The 26,210-nt window shown below is 48.9% G+C and overlaps 1 protein-coding gene across 1 annotated transcript in view; it reads right to left on the reverse strand.

Annotated features, from left to right (window-relative positions):
* The window catches only part of vwf (von Willebrand factor), a 174,424-nt gene that overhangs the window by 121,896 nt on the left and 26,318 nt on the right, over positions 1-26,210 (reverse strand). The window contains 3 exon segments of the mRNA XM_065022171.1: positions 3,795-3,933; positions 6,766-6,869; positions 25,991-26,141. Of these exon segments, the coding sequence (XP_064878243.1) occupies positions 3,795-3,933; positions 6,766-6,869; positions 25,991-26,141 (394 nt within the window).

Here is a 26,210-nt window from a genome sequence, read left to right on the forward strand (position 1 = left end):
GGGAGAAAGAGAGAGGTGGAGGGAGAAAGAGAGAGGTGGTGGAAGAGAGAGTGAGGTGGAGGGAGAGAGGGAGGGAGGGGGAGGGATTGAGATAGGTGGAGGGAAAAGGGAGAGGTGGAGGGAGAGAGGGAGGAGGAGGGATTGGAAGAGGTGGAGGGGGAGAGGGAGGAGGAGGGATTGAGATAGGTGGAGGGAGAGAGAGAGATGGAAGGAGAGAGAGGTGGAGGGAGAAAGAGAGAGATGAAGACTTGTTTACGTGTTGCTGTGCATTTTGTTGCCAACCTTACTTTCCTACCTGACAACTTTACGTTTTTTACTTTTTAATTACCGTTTATATTTTTGGTTTTTCCCTCAACTTTTTTTTTTACATTCAACTTTTTCACTCCGGATGCTTTATCTGGACATTGTTCGTCAGGACCTCCAACAGCCGAAGCTAAGTAGTAACATTAACATGATGCCTTCTAATTGCAGTCGCTGTACTCAATATACAGGAGAACGATCGCCTTAAGGCGAGGATAGCTGTGCTTACAAGCCCAGCTTCAGACGAAATCGTTAGGCAAGGGTAATTTCAGTGTAGGAAAGGAACAAACAGCGTCTGTGCCACCAGTAAGTTAGTACAGATAGTAACGTTAGTATAAATCCCCTCGCACGGTCCCCGCAGCCGGACAACTTTCTCACGGTTTCTGGAGGGAAATGCTGACAAATTGAAAACCCTAGTCATTACCCCGCAGTATTAGACTTAAAACGAATCATCCAGCGATCATACATTGTTCACCAGGGGGTGGGCTACCACCCCCTTTGTTTTCCTCATAATCCTGGACTATCGGAACCCATTTTATTACGTTTGCAATTGCAACAAATAATCTGCTCAGACCCAACCAAGGAACATCAAAAGTCGTGCTATAAATTCAAAGACAACACAAAGATTCCTTGATGTCCTTCCAGACTCCCAAGGACGCCAGAGGACAAAAATCAGTTAACCACCTAACTGAGGAACTCAATTTAACCTTGCGCAATACCCTAGATGCAGTTGCTCCCCTAAAAACTAAAAACATTTCTCAGAAGAAACTAGCTCCCTGGTATACAGAAAAAACCAGAGCTCTACAGCAAGCTTCCAGAAAATTGGAACGGAAATGGCGCCACACCAAACTGGAAGTCTTCCAACTAGCTTGAAAAGACAGTACCGTACAGTACCGAAGAGCCCTTACTGCTGCTCGATCATCCTATTTTTCAAACTTTAATTGAGGAAAATAAGAACAATCCGAAATTCCTTTTTGATACTGTCGCAAAGCTAACTAAAAAGAAGCATTCCCCAAGAGAGGATGACTTTCACTTTAGCAGTGATAAATTCATGAACTTCTTTGAGGAAAAGATCATGACTATTAGAGAGCAAATTACGGACTCCTCTTTAAATCTGCGTATTCCTTCAAAGCTCAGTTGTCCTGAGTCTACACAACTCTGTCAGGACCTAGGATCAAGAGAGACACTCAAGTGTTTAAGTACTATATCTCTTGACACAATGATGAAAATACTAATGGCCTCTAAACCTTCAAGGTGCATACTGGACCCTATTCCATTTAAACTACTGAAAGAGCTGCTTCCTGTGCTTGGCCCTCCTATGTTGAACATAATAAACGGCTCTCTATCCACCGGATGTGTACCAAACTCACTAAAAGTGGCAGTAATAAAGCCTCTCTTGAAAAAGCCAAACCTTGACCAAGAAAATATAAAAAACTATCGGCCTATATCGAATCTTCCATTCCTCTCAAAAGGCTGTTGCTCAGTAACTCACTGCCTTCCTGAAGACAAACAATGTATACGAAATGCTTCAGTCTGGTTTTAGAACCCATCATAGCACTGAGACTGCACTTCTCACCACATTCTTTTGGAGAGATTGGAAACCCAAATTGATCTACACGGACAAGTTCTGGCCTGGTTTAGATCTTATCTGTTGGAAAGATATCAGTTTGTCTCTGTGAATGGTTCCGTTTTAGGACCACTATTGTTTTCACTATATATTTTACCTCTTGGGGATGTCATTCGAAACATAATGTTAACTTTCACTGCTATGCAGATGACACACAGCTGTACATTTCAATGAAACATGGTGAAGCCACAAAAATGCCCTCGCTAGAAGCATGTGTTTCAGACATAAGGAAGTGGATGGCTGCAAATGTTCTACTTTTAAACTCGGACAAAGCAGAGATGCTTGTTCTAGGTCCCAAGAAAGAAAGAGATCTTCTGTTGAATCTGACAATTAATCTTAATGGTTGTACAGTTGTCTCAAATAAAACTGTGAAGGACCTCGGCGTTACTCTGGACCCTGATCTCTCTTTTGAAGACATATCAAGACTGTTTCAAGGACAGCTTTTTTCCATCTACGTAACATTGCAAAAATCAGAAACTTTCTGTCCAAATATGATGCAGAAAAATTAATCCATGCTTTTGTCACTTCTAGGTTAGACTACTGCAATGCTCTACTTTCCGTCTACCCGGATTTAGCACTAAATAATCTTCAGTTAGTGCTAAATACGGCTGCTAGAATCCTGACTAGAACCCCAAAATTTGATCATATTACTCCAGTTCTAGTCTCCCTACACTGGCTTCCTGTCAAGGCAAGGGCTGTTTTCAAGGTTTTACTGCTAACCTACAAAGCATGGGCCTGCTCCTACCTATCTCTCTGATTTGGTCCTGCCATACATACCTACACGTACGCTACGGTCACAAGACGTAGGCCTCCTAATTGTCCCTAGAATTTCTAAGCAAACAGCTGGAGGCAGGGCTTTCTCCTATAGAGCTCCATTTTTATGGAATGGTCTGCCTACCCATGTCAGAGACGCAAACTCGGTCTCAACCTTTAAGTCTTTACCGAAGACTCATCTCTTCAGTGGGTCATATGATTGAGTGTAGTCTGGCCCAGGAGTGTGAAGGTGAACGGAAGGGTCAGTTTGTTATATCTGGAATACTTCTCCTGTCCTATCAGGTGTCCTGTGTGAATTTAAGTATGCTCTCTCTCATTCTCTCTTTCTCTCTTTCTTTCTCTCTCTCGGAGGACCTGAGCCCTAGGACCATGCCTCAGGACTAGCGGGCATGATGACTCCTTGCTGTCCCCAGTCCACCTGGCCGTGCTGCTGCTCCAGTTTCAACTGTTCTGCCTGTGATTATTATTATTTGACCATGCTGGTCATTTATGAACATTTGAACATCTTGGCCATGTTCTGTTATAATCTCCACCCGGCACAGCCAGAAGAGGACTGTCCACCCCACATAGCCTGGTTCCTCTCTAGGTTTCTTCTTAGGTTTTGGCCTTTCTAGGGAGTTTTTCCTAGCCACCGTGCTTCTACACCTGCATTGCTTGCTGTTTGGAGTTTTAGGCTGGGTTACTGTACAGCACTTTGAGACATCAGCTGATGTACGAAGGGCTATACAAATACATTTGACTTGATTTGATTTGATTTGAAGAGGTGGAGTGAGTTGGAGAGAGAGAGGGAGGGAGAGAGGGAGATGGATGGAGTGAGAAAGAGGGACAGTCATAGAGAGTGGGGGGAGAGATGGCAAGTTGGAGGGAGAGAGATGGAGGGACAGAGAGGATGGAGGTTGTGGAAGGATTGAGAGAGAGAGGATGGAGAGTGTTAGGGAGGTGGAATAAGAGAGAAGAAGACACCAAGAGAGAGTGGGGGGAGGGAAGATGGAGAGGTGGACAGAGAGAGAGGGTTGACATCATGATTACTTAACAACTTTGAGACAAGTACCAGGCATGACACACACGATAACACACAGTACCACAAACTGACCTGCACCAGGACGTACTGACAAAGTCCAGGGAAGGAGTACTGGAGACCGTCGAAGGTGATGTAATGTCCCTCTCCCACTGTACGACAAACACCATCACACACGTGCGCTGTACAGCTCCAATGTCTGTTCTCACACATACTGCACAGGACACAAACAGAACATCAGAGAAAGATGTGGATGATTGTTACGTTAGGTATGTTCTCAACAAGGTGCATACCAGGTGATATTGTTATATATGTTCTCAACAAGGTGCATACCAGGTGATATTGTTATATATGGTCTCAACAAGGTGCATACCAGGTGATATTGTTATATATGGTCTCAACAAGGTGCATACCAGGTGATATTGTTATATATGGTCTCAACAAGGTGCATACCAGGTGATATTGTTATATATGGTCTCAACAAGGTGCATACCAGGTGATATTGTTATATATGGTCTCAACAAGGTGCATACCAGGTGATATTGTTATATATGGTCTCAACAAGGTGCATACCAGGTGATATTGTTATATATGGTCTCAACAAGGTGCATACCAGGTGATATTGTTATATATCTCAACAAGGTGCATACCAGGTGATATTGTTATATATGTTCTCAACAAGGTGCATACCAGGTGATATTGTTATATATGGTCTCAACAAGGTGCATACCAGGTGATATTGTTATATATGGTCTCAACAAGGTGCATACCAGGTGATATTGTTATATATGGTCTATGCATACCAGGTGATATTGTTATATATGGTCTCAACAAGGTGCATACCAGGTGATATTGTTATATATGGTCTCAACAAGGTGCATACCAGGTGATATTGTTATATATGGTCTCAACAAGGTGCATACCAGGTGATATTGTTATATATGGTCTCAACAAGGTGCATACCAGGTGATATTGTTATATATGGTCTCAACAAGGTGCATACCAGGTGATATTGTTATATATGGTCTCAACAAGGTGCATACCAGGTGATATTGTTACGTTAGGTATGGTCTCAACAAGGTGCATACCAGGTGATATTGTTCTATATGGTCTCAACAAGGTGATATTGTTCTATGTCTCACAAGGTGCATACCAGGTGATATTGTTATATATGGTCTCAACAAGGTGCATACCAGGTGATATTGTTATATATGGTCTCAACAAGGTGCATACCAGGTGATATTGTTAAGTTAGGTATGGTCTCAACAAGGTGCATACCAGGTGATATTGTTATATATGGTCTCAACAAGGTGCATACCAGGTGATATTGTTAAGTTAGGTATGGTCTCAACAAGGTGCATACCAGGTGATATTGTTATATATGGTCTCAACAAGGTGCATACCAGGTGATATTGTTATATATGGTCTCAACAAGGTGCATACCAGGTGATATTGTTATATATGGTCTCAACAAGGTGCATACCAGGTGATATTGTTATATATGGTCTCAACAAAGATGCATACCAGTATGGTCTCAACAAGGTGCATACCAGGTGATATTGTTATATATGGTCTCAACAAGGTGCATACCAGGTGATATTGTTATATATGGTCTCAACAAGGTGCATACCAGGTGATATTGTTATATATGGTCTCAACAGGTGCATACCAGGTGATATTGTTATCAGTATGGCTCATACCAGCCATATTGTTATACAGTCTAAAGGTCAAATTTTCGAGTAGCCTTCGTTTACATTTAAACTCAAAACATTTAAACTCAGTTTTCACAATTCCTGAAATGTAATCCTAGTAAAAATTCTTAGGTCAGTTAGGGTTAGGATCACCACTACTCCAATACCTTGACTTTGTTGTCCTTAAGCCATTTTGCCACAACTTTGGAAGTATGCTTGGGGTCATTGTCCATTTGGAAGACACATTTGCAACCAAGCTTTAACTTCCTGACTGATGTCTTGAGATGTTGTTTTCCTTTCTCATAAATCCATCTATTTTGTGAAGTGCACCAGTCCCTCCTGCAGCAAAGCACCCCCACAACATGATGCTACCACCCCCGCTACCACCCCCGGATGGTGTTCTTCAGCTTGCAAGCTCCCCCTTTTTTCCTCCAAACATAATGATGGTCATTATGGCCAAACAGTTCTATTTTTGTTTCATCAGACCAGAGGACATTTCTCCAAAAAGTACGATCTTTGTCCCTATGTGAAGTTGCAAACCGTAGTCTGGATTTTCTATGTTGGTTTTGGAATAGTGTCTTCTGCCTTGCTGACTGGCCTTTCAGATTATGCCGATATAGGACTCGTTTTACTGTGGATATATATACTTTTGTACCCGTTTCCTCCAGCATCTTAACGTCCTTTGCTGTTGTTCTGGGATTGATTTGCACTTTTTGCACCAAAGTACGTTGATCTCTAGGAGACAGAACGCGTCTCCATCCTGACCGGCTGTGCGGTCCCATGGTGTTTATATTTGCATACTATTGTTTGTACAGATGAACATGGTACCTTCAGGCATTTGGACATTTCTCCCAAGGATGAACCAGACTTGTGGAGGTTTACAATTTTTTTCCTGATGTCTTAGCTGATTTCTTTTGATTTTCCTATGATGTCAAGCAAAGAGGCACTGCGTTTGAAGGTAGGCCTTGAAATATATCCACAGGCACACCTCCTATTGACTCAAATGATGTCAATTAGCATATCAGAAGCTTCTAAAGCCATGACATCATTTTCTGGAATTTTCCAAGCTGTTTAAAGGCACAGTCAATTTAGAGTATATAAACCTTTTACACCTAGGAATTGTGATACAGTAAATTATAAGTTAAATAATTTGTCTGTAAACAATTGTTGGAAAAATAACATGTGTCATGCACAAAGTAGCTGTCCTAACCGACTTGCCAAAAACGAGTTTTAATGACTCCATCTTAAGTGTATGTAAACTTATGACTTCAACTGTACATACCAGGTGTTACGGTATGTTTTAAACCAGGTACTTACCAGGTTTTACATAAGGTACATCTAATTAAGGTACGTACCAGGTGTTACAGTCCATATTGATGCTCTGTCCAGGTGCATAGGCTCTGTTGTTATGGTAACACGGACACTGCTCTGGAGTGATGCACTCTCTCCTATGTCGAACCTGAATCAAACAATCAATCAAGTTTTTAAAACCATTTTTTAAAACAGGGACTGACCAGGTGACTGGTGGCTGCACTCTCTGGTCAATCAGTTACATGTATCTATCACTTAGTTCACACCCTGACAGACAGACAGACAGACAGACAGACAGACAGACAGACAGACAGACAGACAGACAGACATAGGTTAGCGTCAAGGTCAGGGTTAGGGTTAGAGGTCAGGGATACGGACCGTGCCGTTTGGACAGAGACTGCCGGGGATACAGGCCAGACTGAAACAGTATTTATTTGGTGTTGTATTTTGTTAGGATCCCCATTAGCTGTTGCTAATCAGCAGCTACTCTTCATGGGGTCCAAACAAAACATGAAACATGACATAATACTAGAAACGTGCAGAAGGGAAATGACAAGACTCTAGACACCGTGTGGAAGCTGTAGGTACTGCAACCTCAGTCAATTAATTGTGGTTCACCTTTATCAATGGGATCAAGTAGCGCATGGATATATTTTCCCATTTTCAGTGATCAGTTTTTTCCTGTGCTTTTCGATGTAAATGCCGTTCTGGTAAAGCCACAGCAGTGATTTAACCAGTTTTATAAACGTCTGAGTGTTTTCTATCCACACAGACTAAGCAAATGCATATACTATATTCCTGGCATGAGTAGCAGGGCGCTGAAATGTTGCGCGATTTTTATCAGAATGTTCAAAAAAGTAGAGGGTCGACTTAAGAGGTTAAAGGGATATCAACCAGATTCCTTTTTCTATGGCTTCCCTAAGGTGTCAACAGTCTTTAGACAGTTTCAGGCTTTTATTTTGAAAAATGAGCGTGAAGGATCACATTGCGTAAGTGGATAGGTGGGGGCTCTCAGAGTGAGTTTTGCGCAACTGAGTAAAGCGGCCATTGTTCCTCCCGCTGTTATTGAAAAAGCTACACACTCGGTTGATATATTATCGAATATATATTTTAAAAACAACCTGAGGATTGATTATAAAAAACGTTTGTCGTTTCTGTGGACATTATGAAGACTATTTGAAACATGATGGATATTATTTGGAATATACGTCTGCGTTGTCGTGACCGCTCTTTCCTGTGGATTTCTGAACATAACGCGACAAACAAACGTTGGTATTTTGGGTATAAAAATAATCTTTATGGAACAAAAGGAACATTTGTTGTGTAACTGGGAGTCTTGTGAGTGAAAACATCCGAAGATCATCAAAGGAATTGCTTTTCTGATTTTCGTGACATAGTGCTTAGTGTACATAATGTTATGCGATGAACTTACTCAAACGCTTGGATTCGCTGTAAAGCATGATTTCAAAATCTGAGACGACAGATGGATTAACAAAAGGCTAAACTGTGTTTTGCAATATTGCACTTGTGATTTCATGAATATGAATATTTTTTTATAATATTATTTGAATGTGGCGCAATGCTATTCAGCGGTTGCTGATGACAATTATCACGGTCCTGGGATGGGTAGCGTCACTGACTCGCCTTGTTAATTATATTTAAAAAAATAAAAAAAATAATAAACCTCTGAGACCAGGGTCAGTATAGACCAAACTCTGGAAACAGGGTCAGGGTACAGACCAAACTCTGGAAACAGGGTCAGTGTACAGACAAACTCTGGAAACATGGTCGGGTACAGACCAAACTCTGGAAACAGGGTCAAGGTACAGACCAAACTCTGGAAACAGGGTCAGGGTACAGACCAAACTCTGGAACCAGGGTTATAGGGTACAGACCAAATTCTGGGGACCAGGGTCAGTATACAGACCAAACTCTGGGGACCAGGGTAAGGGTACAGACCAAACTCTGGGGACCAGGGTCAGGTTACAGATGAAAGTCCGGGGACCAGGGTCAATGTCAGGTTACAGACCAAACTCTGGTACAGACCAAACTCTGGGGACAAGGGTCAGGATACAGTCCAAACTCTGTGGAACAGGGTCAAGGTCAGGATACAGACCAAACTTTGGGGACCAGTGTAAGGGTCAGGTTACCGACCAAACTATGGGGATCAGGGTCAGGATACAGACCAAACTCTGGGAACCAGAGGCAGGTTACAGGCCAAATTCTGGGGACAATGGTCATGATACAGTCAAACTCTGGGGACGAGGGTAATCGTCAGGTTACAGACCAAAGTCTGGGACCAAAGTCAGGTTACAGACCAAACTCTGGTACCAAAGTTACAGACCACACTCTGGGGACCAGCGTCAAGTAACAGACCTAACTCTGGGGACCAGGGTCAGGAGACAGACCAAGCTCTGGGACCAAAGTCAGGTTACAGACCAAACTCTGGGGTCCAGGGTCAGGATACAGACCAAACTCTGGGGACTAGGGTAAGGGTACAGACCAAACTCTGGGGACCAGGGTCAGGATACAGACCAAACTCTGGGGACCAGGGTCAGGATACAGACCAAACTCTGGGGTCCAGGGTCAGGATACAGACCAAACTCTGGGGTCCAGGGTAAGGGTACAGACCAAACTCTGGGGACCAGGGTCAGGATACAGACCCAACTCTGGGACCAGGGTCAGGATACAGACCAAACTCTGGGATCCAGGGTCAGGATACAGACCAAACTCTGGGGACTAGGGGAAGGGTACAGACCAAACTCTGGGGACCAGGGTCAGGATACAGACCAAACTCTGGGGATCCGGGTCAGGATACAGACCCAACTCTGGGACCAGGGTCAGGTTACAGACCAAAGTCTGGGGACCAAATTCAGGAACAATACCAAACTCTGTGGACCAGCGTCAGGTTACAGACCCAACTCTGTGGACCAGGGTCAATGTCAGGTTACAGACCAAACTCTGGTACAGACCAAACTCTGGGGACAAGGGTCAGGATACAGTCCAAACTCTGGCGACCAGGGTAAGGGTCAGGTTACAGACCAAACTCTGTGGACCAAAGTCAGGAACAAGACCAAACTCTGTGGAACAGGGTAAGGGTACAGATCTAAATCTGGAACCATGGTCAGTATAAAGACCAAACTCTGGTACCAGTGTCAGGGTACCGAACAAATTCTGGGTGCCAGGTTCAGGATACAGACCAAACTCTGTGGACCAGGGTCAGGTTACAGACCCAACTCTGTGGACCAGGGTCAGGTTACAGACCAAAATCTGGGGACCAAATTCAGGAACAAGACCAAACTCTGTGGAACAGGGTAAGGGTACAGATCTAAATCTGGAACCATGGTCAGTATAAAGACCAAACTCTGGTACCAGTGTCAGGGTACCGAACAAATTCTGGGTACCAGGTTCAGGATACAGACCAAACTCTGGGACCAGGGTCAGGTTACAGACCAAAGTCTGGGGACCAGGGTCAATGTCAGGTTACAGACCAAACTCTGGTACAGACGAAACTCTCTGGACCAGCGTCAGGTTACAGACCCAACTCTGTGGACCAGGGTCAGGTTACAGACCAAACTCTGGGGACCAAATTCAGGAACAATACCAAACTCTGTGGACCAGCGTCAGGTTACAGACCCAACTCTGTGGACCAGTGTCAGGATACAGACCAAACTCTGGCGACCAGGGTCAGGATACAGACCCAACTCTGGGGACATGGGTCAGGATACAGACCAAACTCTGGGACCAGGTTCAGGATACACACCAAACTCTGGGGACCAGTGTCAGGGTACAGACCAAACTCTGGCGACCAGGGTAAGGGTACAGACCAATCTCTGGGGACCAGGGTAAGGGTACAGACCAAACTCTGGGGACTAGGGTAAGGGTACAGACCAAACTCTGGGGACAAGGGTCAGGGTACAGACCAAACTCTGGGAATCCAGGGCAGGGTACAGACCAAACGCAGTGGACCAGAGTAAGGGTACAGACCAAACTCTGGGGACCAGGTTCAGGATACACACCAAACTCTGGGGACCAGGTTAAGGGTACAGATCTAAATCTGGAACCATGGTCAGTATAAAGACCAAACTCTGGGACCAGGTTCAGGATACACACCAAACTCTGGGGACCAGTGTCAGGGTACAGACCAAACTCTGGCGACCAGGGTAAGGGTACAGACCAATCTCTGGGGACCAGGGTAAGGGTACAGACCAAACTCTGGGGACTAGGGTAAGGGTACAGACCAAACTCTGGGGACAAGGGTCAGGGTACAGACCAAACTCTGGGAATCCAGGGCAGGGTACAGACCAAATTCTGCGGACCAGGGTCAGGGTACAGACCAAACTCTGGGGACTAGGGTAAGGGTACAGTCCAAACTCTGTGGACCAGGGTCAGGGTACAGACCAAACTCTGGGGACCAGGGTAAGGGTCAGGTTACAGTCCAAACTCTGCGGACCAGGGTCAGGATACAGACCAAACTCTGTGGACCAGGGTAAGGGTACAGACCAAACTCTGTGGACCAGGGTCAGGGTACAGACCAAACTCTGTGGACCAGGGTCAGGGTACAGACCAAACTCTGGGGACTAGGGTACGGGTACAGTCCAAACTCTCTGGACCAGGGTATGGGTACAGACCAAACTCTGGGGACCAGGATAAGGGTACAGACCAAACTCTGGGGACCATGGTCCAGGTACAGATCAAACTCTGTGGACCAGGGTCAGGGTACAGACCAAACTCTGGGGACCAGGTTAAGGGTCAGGTTACAGACCAAACTCTGGGGACCAGGGTCAGGGTACAGAACAAACTCTGGGGACTAGGATAAGGGTACAGACCAAACTCTAGGGACAGGGTCAGGATACAGACCAAACTCTGGGGATCCAGGTCAGGTACAGACCAAATTCTGGGACCAGGGTCAGGTACAGACCAAACTCTGGGGACTAGGGTAAGGGTACAGTCCAAACTCTGTGGACCAGGGTATGGGTACAGACCAAACTCTGGGGACCATGGTAAGGGTCAGGTTACAGACCAAACTCTGGTACAGACCAAACTCTGGGGAAAGGGTCAGGATACAGTTCAAACTCTGGGGGACAGGGTCAAGGTCAGGATACAGACCAAACTCTGGGGACCAGGGTCAGGATACAGACCAAACTCTGGGGAAGGGTAAGGGCAGACCAAATCTCTGGACCAGGGTAAGGGTACAGACCAAACTCTGTGGACCAGGGTAAGGGTACAGACCAAACTCTGGGGACCAGGGTAATCGTCAGGTTACAGACCAAACTCTGGCACCAAAGTCAGGTTACAGAGCAAACTCTGGTACCAAAGTCAGGTTACAGACCAAACTCTGGGACGATGGACAGGGAACCCAAACTCTTGTGACAGGGTCCGGATACAGACAAACTCTGGGTACCAGGGTCAGGATACAGACCAAACTCTGGGGACCAGGTTTGTGTACATAACAAACTTGGGACCAGGGTCAGGCTACAGTCCAAACTCTGGGTACCAGGGTCAGGGTACAGACCAAACTCTGGGGACTAGGGTAAGGGTACAGTCCAAACTCTGTGGACCAGGGTCAGGGTACAGACCAAACTCTGGGGACCAGGGTCAGGTTACACCAAACTCTGGGGACCAGGGTCAGGATACAGACCAAACTCTGGGGACCAGGGTAAGGGTACAGACCAAACTCTGGGACCAGGGGGGTACAGACCAAACTCTGGACCAGGGTCAGGGTACAGACCAAACTCTGGGGACTAGGGTCCAGGTACAGACCAAACTCTGTGGACCAGGGTCAGGGTACAGACCAAACTCTGGGGACCAGGTTAAGGGTCAGGTTACAGACCAAACTCTGGGGACCAGGGTCAGGGTACAGAACAAACTCTGGGGACTAGGATAAGGGTCAGGTTACAGACCAAACTCTGTGGACCAAAGTCAGGAACAAGACCAAACTCTGTGGAACAGGGTAAGGGTACAGATCTAAATCTGGAACCATGGTCAGTATAAAGACCAAACTCTGGTACCAGTGTCAGGAAACAAATTCTGGGTACCAGGTTCAGATACAGACCAAACTCTGTGGACCAGGGTCAGGTTACAGACCCAACTCTGTGGACCAGGGTCAGGTTACAGACCAAACTCTGGGGACCAAATTCAGGAACAAGACCAAACTCTGTGGAACAGGGTAAGGGTACAGATCTAAATCTGGAACCATGGTCAGTATAAAGACCAAACTCTGGTCTGTCAGGGTACCGAACAAATTCTAGGTACCAGGTTCAGGATACAGACCAAACTCTGGGACCAGGGTCAGGTTACAGACCAAAGTCTGGGACCAGGTCAATGTCAGGTTACAGACCAAACTCTGGTACAGACGAAACTCCTAACCAGCGTCAGGTTACAGACCCAACTCTGGGGACATGGGTCAGGATACAGACCAAACTCTGGGACCAGGTTCAGGATACACACCAAACTCTGGGGACCAGTGTATACAGACCAAACTCTGGGGACCAGGGTAAGGGTACAGACCAATCTCTGGGGACAGGGTAAGGGTACAGACCAAACTCTGGGGACTAGGGTTGTACAGACCAAACTCTGGGGACAAGGGCAGGGTACAGACCAAACTCTGGGAATCCAGGGCAGGGTACAGACCAAACGCAGTGGACCAGAGTCAGGTACAGACCAAACTCTGGGGACCAGGTTCAGGATACACACCAAACTCTGGGGACCAGGTTAAGGGTACAGATCTAAATCTGGAACCATGGTCAGTATAAAGACCAAACTCTGGGACCAGGTTCAGGATACACACCAAACCTGGGGACCAGTGTCAGGGTACAGACCAAACTCTGACCAAACAGACCAATCTCTGGGGACCAGGGTCACAGACCAAACTCTGGGGACTAGGGTAAGGGTACAGACCAAACTCTGGGGACAAGGGTCAGGGTACAGACCAAACTCTGGGAATCCAGGGCAGGGTACAGACCAAATTCTGGGGACCAGGGTCAAACAGACCAAACTCTGGGGACAGGGTAAGGGTACAGTCCAAACTCTGTGGACCAGGGTATACATACCAAAACTCTGGGACCAGGGTAAGGGTCAGGTTACAGTCCAAACTCTGCGGACCAGGTCAGGATACAGACCAAACTCTGTGGACCAGGGTAAGGGGTACAGACCAAACTCTGTGGACCAGGGTCAGGTACAGACCAAACTCTGTGGACCAGGGTCAGGGTACAGACCAAACTCTGGGGACTAGACAAACTCTCTGGACCAGGGTATGGGTACAGACCAAACTCTGGGGACCAGGATAAGGGTACAGACCAAACTCTGGGACCAGGGTCAAACAGATCAAACTCTGTGGACCAGGGTCAGGGTACAGACCAAACTCTGGGGACCATTTGTCAGGTTACAGACCAAACTCTGGGACCAGGGTCAGGTACAGAACAAACTCTGGGGACTAGGATAAGGGTACAGACCAAACTCTGGGACAAGGGTCAGGATACAGACCAAACTCTGGGATCCAGGTCAGGGTACAGACCAAATTCTGGGACCAGGGTCAGGGTACAGACCAAACTCTGGGGACAGGGATAAGGGCACAGACCAAACTCTGGGGACCAGGGTCAGGTACAGACCAAACTCTGGGGACCATGGTAAGGGTCAGGTTACAGACCAAACTCTGTACAGACCAAACTCTGGGGACAGGGTCAGGATACAGTTCAAACTCTGGGAACAGGGTAAGGTCAGGATACAGACCAAACTCTGGGGACCAGGGTCAGGATACAGACCAAACTCTGGGGACCAGGGTAAGGGTCCAGACCAAACTCTCTGGACCAGGGTAAGGGTACAGACCAAACTCTGGACCATTAAGGTACAGACCAAACTCTGGGGACCAGGGTAATGTACAGACCAAACTCTGGCACCAAAGTCAGGTTACAGAGCAAACTCTGGTACCAAATTTCAGGTTACAGACCAAACTCTGGGGACCATGGACAGGAACAGACCAAACTCTTTGAACAGGGGGATACAGATCAAAGTCTGAGTACCAGGGTCAGGATATAGACCAAACTCTGGGGACCAGGTTTGGGGGTGTACATAACAAATTCTTGGGACCAGGGTCAGGCTACAGTCCAAACTCTGGGTACCAGGGTCAGGGTACAGACCAAACTCTGGGGACTAGGGTAAGGGTACAGAACAAACTCTGTGGACCAGGGTCAGGGTACAGACCAAACTCTGGGGACCAGGGTCAGGTTACAGTCCAAACTCTGCGGACCAGGGTCAGGATACAGACCAAACTCTGTAGACCAGGGTAAGGGTACAGACCAAACTCTGTGGACCAGGGTCAGGGTACAGACCAAACTCTGTGGACCAGGGTCAGGGTACAGACCAAACTCTGGGGACTAGGGTACGGGTACAGTCCAAACTCTGTGGACCAGGGTATGGGTACAGACCAAACTCTGGGGACCAGGATAAGGGTACAGACCAAACTCTGGGGACCAGGGTCCAGGTACAGACCAAACTCTGTGGACCAGGGTCAGGGTACAGACCAAACTCTGGGGACCAGGTTAAGGGTCAGGTTACAGACCAAACTCTGGGGACCAGGGTCAGGGTACAGAACAAACTCTGGGGACTAGGATAAGGGTACAGACCAAACTCTAGGGACAAGGGTCAGGATACAGACCAAACTCTGGGGATCCAGGTCAGGGTACAGACCAAATTCTGGGGACCAGGGTCAGGGTACAGACCAAACTCTGGGGACTAGGGTAAGGGTACAGTCCAAACTCTGTGGACCAGGGTATGGGTACAGACCAAACTCTGGGGACCAGGATAAGGGCACAGACCAAACTCTGGGGACCAGGGTCTAGGTACAGACCAAACTCTGGGGACCATGGTAAGGGTCAGGTTACAGACCAAACTCTGGTACAGACCAAACTCTGGGGACAAGGGTCAGGATACAGTTCAAACTCTGGGGAACAGGGTCAAGGTCAGGATACAGACCAAACTCTGGGGACCAGGGTCAGGATACAGACCAAACTCTGGGGACCAGGGTAAGGGTCCAGACCAAACTCTCTGGACCAGGGTAAGGGTACAGACCAAACTCTGTGGACCAGGGTAAGGGTACAGACCAAACTCTGGGGACCAGGGTAATCGTCAGGTTACAGACCAAACTCTGGCACCAAAGTCAGGTTACAGAGCAAACTCTGGTACCAAAGTCAGGTTACAGACCAAACTCTGGGACGATGGACAGGGAACAGTCCAAACTCTTGTGAACAGGGTCCGGATACAGATCAAAGTCTGAGTACCAGGGTCAGGATATAGACCAAACTCTGGGGACCAGGTTTGGGGGTGTACATAACAAATTCTTGGGACCAGGGTCAGGCTACAGTCCAAACTCTGGGTACCAGGGTCAGGGTACCGAACAAATTCTGGGGACCAGGTCCAGGATACAGACCAAAGTCTGGGGACAATTGTCAGGTTCCAGACCAATTTCTGGGGACCAGTGTCAGGATACACACCAAACTCTGAGGACCAGGGTCAGGATACAGACTAAACTCTGGGGACCAGGGTTGGGGGTGTACAGACCAAATTCTTGGGACCAGGGTCAGGCTACATTCCAAACTCTGGGTACCAGGGTCAGGGTACCGAACAAATTCTGGGGACCAGGTTCAGGATACAGACCAAACTCTGGGACAATTGTCAGGGTACAGACCAAAGTCTGGGGACCAGTGTCAGGTTCCAGACCAAACTCTGGGGACCAGGCAGGGTACAGACCAAACTCTGGGGACCAGTGTCAGGATACAGACCAAACTCTGGCGACCAGGGTCAGGATACAGACCGAACTCTGGGGACCAGGGTCAGGATACAGACCTAACTCTGGGGACCAGGGTCAGGATACAGACCTAACTCTGGGACCAGGGCAGGGAGACCATACTCTGTGGACCAGGTCAGGGTACAGACCAAACTCTGGGGACCAGGGTGGTACAGACCAAACTCTGGGGACCAGTATAATACAGACAAACTCTGGGGACCAGGGTCAGGGTACAGACTAAATCTGGGGACCAGGGTCAGGGTACAGACCAAACTCTGGGGACCAGGGTCAGGGTACAGACCAAACTCTGGGGACCAGGGTCAGGGTACAGTCCAAACTCTGGCTACCAGGGTTACAGACCAAACTCTGGGGACCAGGGTCAGGATACAGACCAAACTCTGGGGACCAGGGTACAGACCAAAACTCAGTGGACCAGGTTACAGACCAAACTCTGGGGACCAGGGTCAGGGTACAGACCAAACTCTGGGGACCAGGGTCAGGGTACAGACCAAACTCTGGGACCAGGGTCAGGGTACAGACCAAACTCTGGGGACCAGGGTCAGGATACAGACCAAACTCTGGGGACCAGGTAAGGTACAGACCAAACTCTGGGGACCAGGGTCAGGGTACAGACCAAACTCTGGGGACCAGGGGTCAGATACAGACCAAACTCTGGGGACCAGGGTCAGGATACAGACCAAACTCTGGGGACCAGGGTCAGGATACAGACCAAACTCTGGGGACCAGGTCAGGATACAGACCAAACTCTGGGGTCCAGGGTAAGGGTCAGGGTACAGACCAAACTCTGGGGAACAGGACCAGGTCAGGATACAGACCAAACTCTGGGGGACCAGGGTCAGGATACAGACCAAACTCTGGGGACCAGGGGAAGGGTACAGACCAAACTCTGGGGGACCAGGGTCAGGGTACAGACCAAACTCTGGGGACTAGGGTAAGGGTACAGACCAAACTCTGGGGACCAGGGTCAGGTACAGACCAAACTCTGGGGACCAGGGTCAGGATACAGACCAAACTCTGGGGACCAGGGTCAGGGTCAACAGACCAAACTCTGGGGACCAGGTCAGGTACAGACCAAACTCTGGGGACCAAGGGTCCAGACCAACTCTGGGGACAGGGTCAGGGTACAGTCCAAACTCTGGGTACAGACCAAACTCTGGGGAAAGGGTCAGGTTACAGACCAAACTCTGACCAAAGTACAAGACCAAACTCTGGGGACGAAAGGGTCAGGATACAGACCAAATTCTGGGAACCTGGGGCAGGTTACAGACCAAACTCTGGGAACCAGGTTCAGGATACAGACCAAACTCTGGGAACAATGGTCATGATACAGTACAAACTCTGGGGACCAGGGTAATCGTCAAGTTACAGACCAAACTCTGGGACCAAAGTCAGGATACAGTCTAAACTCTGGGGACCAGGGTCAGGATACAGACCTAACTCTGTGGACCAGGGTCAGGATACAGACCAAATTCTGGGACAAGGGACAGGGAACAGTCCAAACTCTTGTGAACAGGGTCAGGATCCAGACCAAAGTCTGTGGAACAGGGTCAGGGTACAGACCAAACTTTGGTGACCAAAATCAGGATACAGACCAAACTCTGGGAACCAGAGGCAGGTTACAGACCAAAGTCTGGGAACCAGGGTCAGGATACAGACCAAACTCTGGGGACCAGGGTCAGGTTACAGACCAAATTCTGGGGACAAGGGTCAGGATACAGACCAAACTCTGGGATGGTCATGATACAGACCAAACTCTGGGGACCAGGGTAATCGTCAGTGTACAGACCAAACTCTGGGACCAAAGTCAGGTTACAGACCAAACTCTGGTACCAAAGTCAGGTTACAGACCAAACTCTGGTACCAAAGTCAGGTTACAGACCACACTCTGGGGTCCAGGGTCAGGATAGAGACCACACTCTGGGGACTAGGGGAAGGGTACAGACCAAACTCTGGGACCAAAGTCAGGTTACAGACCAAACTCTGGGGTCCAGGGTCAGGATACAGACCAAACTCTGGGGACTAGGGGAAGGGTACAGACCAAACTCTGGGGACCAGGGTCAGGATACAGACCAAACTCTGTGGACCAGGGTCAGGTTACAGACCAGACCAACTCTGTGGACCAGGGTCAGGTTACAGACCAAACTCTGGGGACCAAATTCAGAACAAGACCAAACTCTGTGGAACAGGGGGTACAGACCAAACTCTTGGGACCCAGGGTCAGATCTAAACTCTGGAACCATGGTCTCAGTCAGGTTACAGACCAAACTCTGGTACCAAAGTCAGGTTGTCAGGGTACAGTCCAAAGTGAACAAACTCTGGGTACCAGGGTCAGGATACAGACCAAACTCTGGGTACCAGGGGTCAGGTTACAGACCAAACTCTGGGGAAGAGGGTCAATTGTCAGGTTACAGACCAAACTCTGGACCAGTGTCAGGATACAGACCAAACTCTGAGGACCAGGGTCAGGTTACAGACCAAACTCTGGGGACCAGGGTTGTCAGGGTACAGTTAGAGACAAACTCTGTGGACCAGGGTCATTTCTGGGACCAGTTCAGGTACAGACCAAACTCTGGGACCCAGGAACTCACCATCAAACTCTGGGGACCAGGGTCAGGATACAGACCAAACTCTGGGACCAGGGTCAGGGTACAGACCAAACTCTGGGGACCAGTGTCACGGGTCAGGTTACAGACCAAACTCTGGGACCAGGGTCAGGATACAGACACCAAACTCTGGGGACCAGGTCAGGATACAGACCAAACTCTGAGGACCAGGGTCAGGATACAGACCAAACTCTGGGGACCAGGGTCAGGGTACAGACCAAACTCTGGGGACCAGGGTAAGGGTACAGACCAAACTCTTCAGGTACAGACCAACTCTGGGTAAGGGTAGGTACAGACCAAACTCTGGGGACCAGGTAAGGGTACAGACCAAACTCTGGGACCACCAGGGACCAAACTCTGGGGACCAGGGTAAGGGTACAGACCAAACTCTGGGACCATGGTTAACAGACCAAAGGATACAGACCAAACTCTGGGGACCAGGGTCAGGTACAGTCCAAACTCTGTGGACCAGGGAACCAGGGTGGGCACAGACCAAACTCTGGGGACCAGGGTAGGATACAGACCAAACTCTGGGGACCAGTGTCAGGATACAGACCAAACTCTGGGGACCAGGGTCAGGATACAGACCAAACTCTCTGGACCAGGGGAACAGGGTACAGACCAAACTCTGGGGACCAGGGTCAGGGTACAGACCAAACTCTGGGGACTACAGACCAAACTCTGGGTAAGGGGTACAGACCAAACTCTGGGGACCAGGGTCAGGTACAGACCAAACTCTGGGGACCAGGGTCAGGTTACAGACCAAACTCTGGGGACAATGGACAGGGTCAAAGGGTACAGGATACAGACCAAACTCTGGGACCAGGGTCAGGGTACAGACCAAACTCTGTGGACCAGGGTCCAGGGGATACAGATCAAACTCTGGGGACTAGGGTCAAGGGTACAGACCAAACTCTGGGGTCAGGTTACAGACCAAACTCTGGGGACCAGGGTCAGGATACAGACCAAACTCTGGGGACCAGGGTAAGGGTACAGACCAAACTCTGGGGACCAGGGTCAGGATACAGACCAAACTCTGGGGACCAGGGTCAGGGTACAGACCAAACTCTCTGGACCAGGGTACAGAGCAAACTCTGGGTACCAAATTCAGGAACAAGACCAAACTCTGTAGAACAGGGTGGGTACAGATCAAAGTCTGAGTACCACATAAAAGACCAAACTCTGGGGACCAGGGTACCAGGGTCAGGATACAGACCAAACTCTGGGTACCAGGGTCAGGGTACAGAACAAATTCTGGGGACCAGGTTAAGGGATACAGACCAAACTCTGGGGACAAGGGTCAGGGTACAGACCAAACTCTGGGGACCAGTGTCAGGATACAGACCAAACTCTGGGACCAGGGTCAGGTACAGACCAAACTCTGGGGACCAGGGTCAGGGTACAGACCAAACTCTGGGGACCAGGGTATGGGTACAGACCAAACTCTGGGACCCAGGATACAGACCAAACTCTGGGGACCAGGGTCAGGATACAGACCAACTCTGGGGACCAGGTCAGGATACAGACCAAACTCTGGGGACCAGGGTCAGGTACAGACCAAACTCTGGGGACCAGGGTCAGGTTACAGACCAAACTCTGGTACAGACCAAACTCTGGGGACCAAGGGTCAGGACTGGCGACCAGGGTCAGTTCAAACTCTGGGGACCACAGGGTCAAACTCTGGGGGATACAGACCAAACTCTGGGGACCAGGGTAGGGTACAGACAGTCAAACTCTGGGGACCAGGGTAAGGGTCCAGACCAAACTCTGGGGACCAGGGTAAGGGTACAGACCAAACTCTGGGGACCAGGGTCAGGATACAGACCAAACTCTGGGGACCAGGGTAAGGGTACAGACCACTCTGGGGACCAAGGGTACAGACTCTGGGACCAAAGTCAGGTACAGAGCAAACTCTGGTACCAAAGTCAGGTTACAGACCAAACTCTGGGGACGATGGACAGGGAACAGTCCAAACTCTGGGGACACAGGGTCCGGATACAGATCAAACTCTGGGACCAGGGTAGGGCACAGACCAAACTCTGGTCTGGGGACCAGGGTGTACAGACCAAACTCTGGGGACCAGGGTCAGGCTACCAGGGTGGGTACAGACCAAACTCTGGGTACCAGGGTCAGGGTACAGACCAAACTCTGGGGATCAGGGTCCAGGATACAGACCAAACTCTGGGGACAGGGTCAGGTTCCAGACCAAACTCTGGGGACCAGGTGTCAGATACAGACCAAACTCTGAGGACCAGGGTCAGATACAGACCAAACTCTGTGGACCAGGGTAAGGGTACAGACCAAACTCTGGGGACCAGGGTCAGGGTACAGACCAAACTCTGGGGACCAGGGTCAGGATACAGACCAAACTCTGGGGACTAGGGTAAGGGTACAGTCCAAACTCTGTGGACCAGGGTATGGGTACAGACCAAACTCTGGGGACCAGGATAAGGGCACAGACCAAACTCTGGGGACCAGGGTCTAGGTACAGACCAAACTCTGGGGACCATGGTAAGGGTCAGGTTACAGACCAAACTTTGGTACAGACCAAACTCTGGGGACAAGGGTCAGGATACAGTTCAAACTCTGGGGAACAGGGTCAAGGTCAGGATACAGACCAAACTCTGGGGACCAGGGTCAGGATACAGACCAAACTCTGGGGACCAGGGTAAGGGTCCAGACCAAACTCTCTGGACCAGGGTAAGGGTACAGACCAAACTCTGTGGACCAGGGTAAGGGTACAGACCAAACTCTGGGGACCAGGGTAATCGTCAGGTTACAGACCAAAGTCTGGCACCAAAGTCAGGTTACAGAGCAAACTCTGGTACCAAAGTCAGGTTACAGACCAAACTCTGGGACGATGGACAGGGAACAGTCCAAACTCTTGTGAACAGGGTCCGGATACAGATCAAAGTCTGAGTACCAGGGTCAGGATATAGACCAAACTCTGGGGACCAGGTTTGGGGGTGTACATAACAAATTCTTGGGACCAGGGTCAGGCTACAGTCCAAACTCTGGGTACCAGGGTCAGGGTACCGAACAAATTCTGGGGACCAGGTCCAGGATACAGACCAAAGTCTGGGGACAATTGTCAGGTTCCAGACCAATTTTTGGGGACCAGGGTCAGGATACACACCAAACTCTAAGGACCAGGGTCAGGATACAGACTAAACTCTGGGGACCAGGGTTGGGGGTGTACAGACCAAATTCTTGGGACCAGGGTCAGGCTACATTCCAAACTCTGGGTACCAGGGTCAGGGTACCGAACAAATTCTGGGGACCAGGTTCAGGATACAGACCAAACTCTGGGACCAGGGTCAGGCTACAGACCAAAGTCTGGGGACAATTGTCAGGTTCCAGACCAATTTCTGGGGACCAGTGTCAGGATACAGACCAAACTCTGGCGACCAGGGTCAGGATACAGACCAAACTCTGGCGACCAGGGTCAGGATACAGACCGAACTCTGGGGACCAGGGTCAGGATACAGACCTAACTCTGGGGACCAGGGTCAAGATACAGACCTAACTCTGGGACCAGGGCAAGGGTACAGACCATACTCTGGGGACCAGTGTCAGGATACAGATCATACTCTGGCGACCAGGGTCAGGATACAGACCGAACTCTGGGGACCAGGGTCAGGATACAGACCGAACTCTGGGGACCAGGGTCAGGATACAGACCGAACTCTGGGGACCAGGGTCAGGATACAGACCTAACTCTGGGACCAGGGCAAGGGTACAGACCATACTCTGGGGACCAGGGTCAGGGTACAGACCAAACTCTGTGGACCAGGTAAGGGTACAGACCAAACTCTGGGGACCAGGGTCAGGGTACAGCCCAAACTCTGGGGACCAGGATAAGGGTACAGACCAAACTCTGGGGACCAGGGTCAGGGTACAGACCAAACTCTGGGGACCAGTGTAAGGGTACAGACCAAACTCTGGGGACCAGGGTCAGGGTACAGACCATCCTCTGGGGACCAGGGTCAGGGTACAGTCCAAACTCTGGCGACCAGGGTCAGGATACAGACCAAACTCTGGGGACCAGGGTCAGGGTACAGACCAAACTCTCAGGTACAGACCATCCTCTGGGGACCAGGGTCAGGATACAGACCAAACTCAGTGGACCAGAGTAAGGGTACAGACCAAACTCTGTGGACCAGGGTAAGGGTACAGACCAAACTCTGGGGACCAGGGTCAGGGTACAGACCAAACTCTGGGGACCAGGGTCAGGGTACAGACCAAACTCTGGGGACCAGGGTAAGGGACAGGTTACAGACCAAACTCTGGGGACCAGGGTTAGGGTCAGGTTACAGACCAAACTCTGGGGACCAGTGTAAGGGTACAGACTAAACTCTGGGGACCAGGGTCAGGGTACAGACCAAACTCTGGGGATCAGGGTAAGAGTACAGACCAACCTCTGGGGACCAGGATAAGGGTACAGACCAAACTCTGGGGACCAGGGTCAGGGTACAGACCATCCTCTGGGGACCAGGGTAAGGGTACAGACCAAACTCTGGGGACCAGGGTCAGGGTACAGACCAAAATCTGGGGACCAGGTTAAGGGTCAGAGTTTGTGTGCTGCTGAATCAAATAATCACGTCCTCATTAAGCTTTGATTATTTGAATCAGCTGTGTAGTGCTAGGGCAATAACCAAGACTTGTTCCTTGGGGTTGCCCCAGGACCCAGTTTGGGAAACCATGACCTAGTGACAAATTACTGGGTGGCTTAGTATTTCTCAGTAAGGCCTAGACGATCAATAGTTTCTACTGTTATAATCCATTGTTACTCAGCCCTCTGTGTTTGAGTTTTTGACCACCCTATATTGGTCTCCAGACCCAAATTTCTAAGGTTCTCCACTATGAGCTCTAAAGTGAACATACAACACAGTGGATCTGTCATCCTTCTGAATGTGGTATAGATGTCGTTTAAGACTGCATTCTAGTTTTGTTTTAGAGTTTGTGACAAACAAGGCACTCAATCATATAAAACACATTTACAGTTGGACTTTCTGCCTGATTGGAGCCCCGAATGCCTATTTGACACCAGCGCCTGAGAATAAGATCAGGCGCTGATCTAAAAACCCTGTATTGTAGGTTAGCATATGGTTAACAGTTATCTACCTAAAGTGCCAATAGAAGCTGAAACAATCTAGATATAGGCACTTGCCTAGAATGGAAACATCCCTTATGAACACAGCAAAATAGTTCATTACACAAAGTATCACGCCATCATAACGGAATGAAAACATGAAGTAAAAAGAAATAAGAATTTAAAGTCATAAGACATGGCCAGATATGGAATTATTAACACATACTAACTACACTACAGCCTCTGAATGAGTGTCAATTTCAGGGTCAGGTTTGGGGATAGTGTTGGGGCCAGGTTTGAGCTCAGAGTCAGAGTTAGGTTAGAGGAAAGTTTACCTCAGAGGACAGGCAATGCAGAGACACATGTTCTCTAATTCTATTGCTCCTAGCGATACATCTTTATAAAAGTTGTTATGTGAGAGGTAAGAAAACAGCCAAGTCTTAGTAACCTCTAGGTGCTGGGGTAGGTGCTGGGGTTAGGGTTAGGGCAAGGATCAAAGGCAAGGCTTAGTAGCTAGGTGCTGGGGTTAGGTTTAAGGTGAAGGAGGGGTTCGAATTAGGGCCAAGTTTAAGGTTAAGGTAACAGCTGGTGCAAAGGTTAGATTCAGGGTTAAGGTTAGGGCCAAGACCTGGTCTTTAACCTCTGTCTAAATGCAATCTTCATGAGTGTTGAGGTCACAGAGAACAACCGAGCAGTACCCTGTCTTCTCCGAACTGTCTGGCAGATGGAGACAGAAGCTCCTATGTGAACTAGCAGTCCAACTGTCTTCTCCAAACTGTCCAGCAGATGGAGACAGAGGCTCCTATGTGAACTAGCAGTCCACCTGTCTTCTCCAAACTGTCCAGCAGATGGAGCCAGAGGCTCCTATATGTCCATGGATTTCTCTAATACTTGTCATTCTGACCTGTGGGATCAATACAACGTTTGGAGAAGACAGGGTACTGCTAGTTTGTTCTCTGTGACCTCTACACTCATGAAGATTGCATTTAGACAGACAAAGGAGAAGATTGTGGACTTCAGAAAAAGAGGACCGAGCACGCTCCCATTCTCATCGATGCTGCTACAGTGGAGCAGGTTGAGAGCTTCAAGTTCCTTGGTATCCACATCACCAACAAACTAACATGGTCCAAACACACTAAGACAGTCGTGAAGAGTGCACAACAAAACATATTCCCCCTCAGGACAGTGAAAGATTTGTCATGGGACCTCAGATCCTCAAAAGGCTCTACAGCTGCACCTCAAGAACATCCTGACTGGTTTTATCACTGCATGGTATGCCAACTGCTCAGCCTCCGACCGCAAGACACTACAGAGGGTAGTGCGAACGTCCAGTACATCACTGGGGAAAGCTTCCTGCCATCCAGGACCTCTATACCAGGCGGTGTCAGAGGAAGGCCCCAAAAATGGTCAAAGGCTCCAGCCATCCTAGTCATAGACTGTTCTCTCTGCTACCTCACAGTAAGCGGTAACGGAGAGCCAAGTCTAGGTCCAAGAGGCTTCTAAACAGCTTCTACCCTAAGCCATAAGACTCCTGAACACCTAATCAGGGTCGGGGATTAGGGTCGGGGTTAGGGTTTGGCTTGGGGTCAGGTTAGGTTTAGGTTATTGAGGTTGTCGGTCAGAGTTGGGGTTGGGGTTAGGGTTAGGGGGTTTGGCTAGGTGGGGTCAGGGTTGGGGTTAGGGTCAGGTTGGGGTTAAGGTCAGGGTTGGGGTTGGGGTTGGGGTTAGGGCCATGGGGTTAGGGTTGGGGTTAGGGTCAGTGTACGTACCGTGCCGTTGGGACAGAGACACCCGGGGATACAGGCCAGACTGAGACAGGGTAAGTCCAGATTCTGACAGGTTCTAGAACACTCCAGACCCTCCTCCCCTCCCTCACACCCAACACGCCTCAGAGGGGGACACAGGTAGCCGCACGGCGCTCTGGACACATAAACACATATAAAGCTCAGGACCTAGAAAGTTATATTGTACGAGAAATTCTACTTTGAA

This window comes from Oncorhynchus nerka, linkage group LG9a (genome assembly GCF_034236695.1).
Source record: "Oncorhynchus nerka isolate Pitt River linkage group LG9a, Oner_Uvic_2.0, whole genome shotgun sequence".
Lineage (NCBI taxonomy): Eukaryota > Metazoa > Chordata > Actinopteri > Salmoniformes > Salmonidae > Oncorhynchus > Oncorhynchus nerka.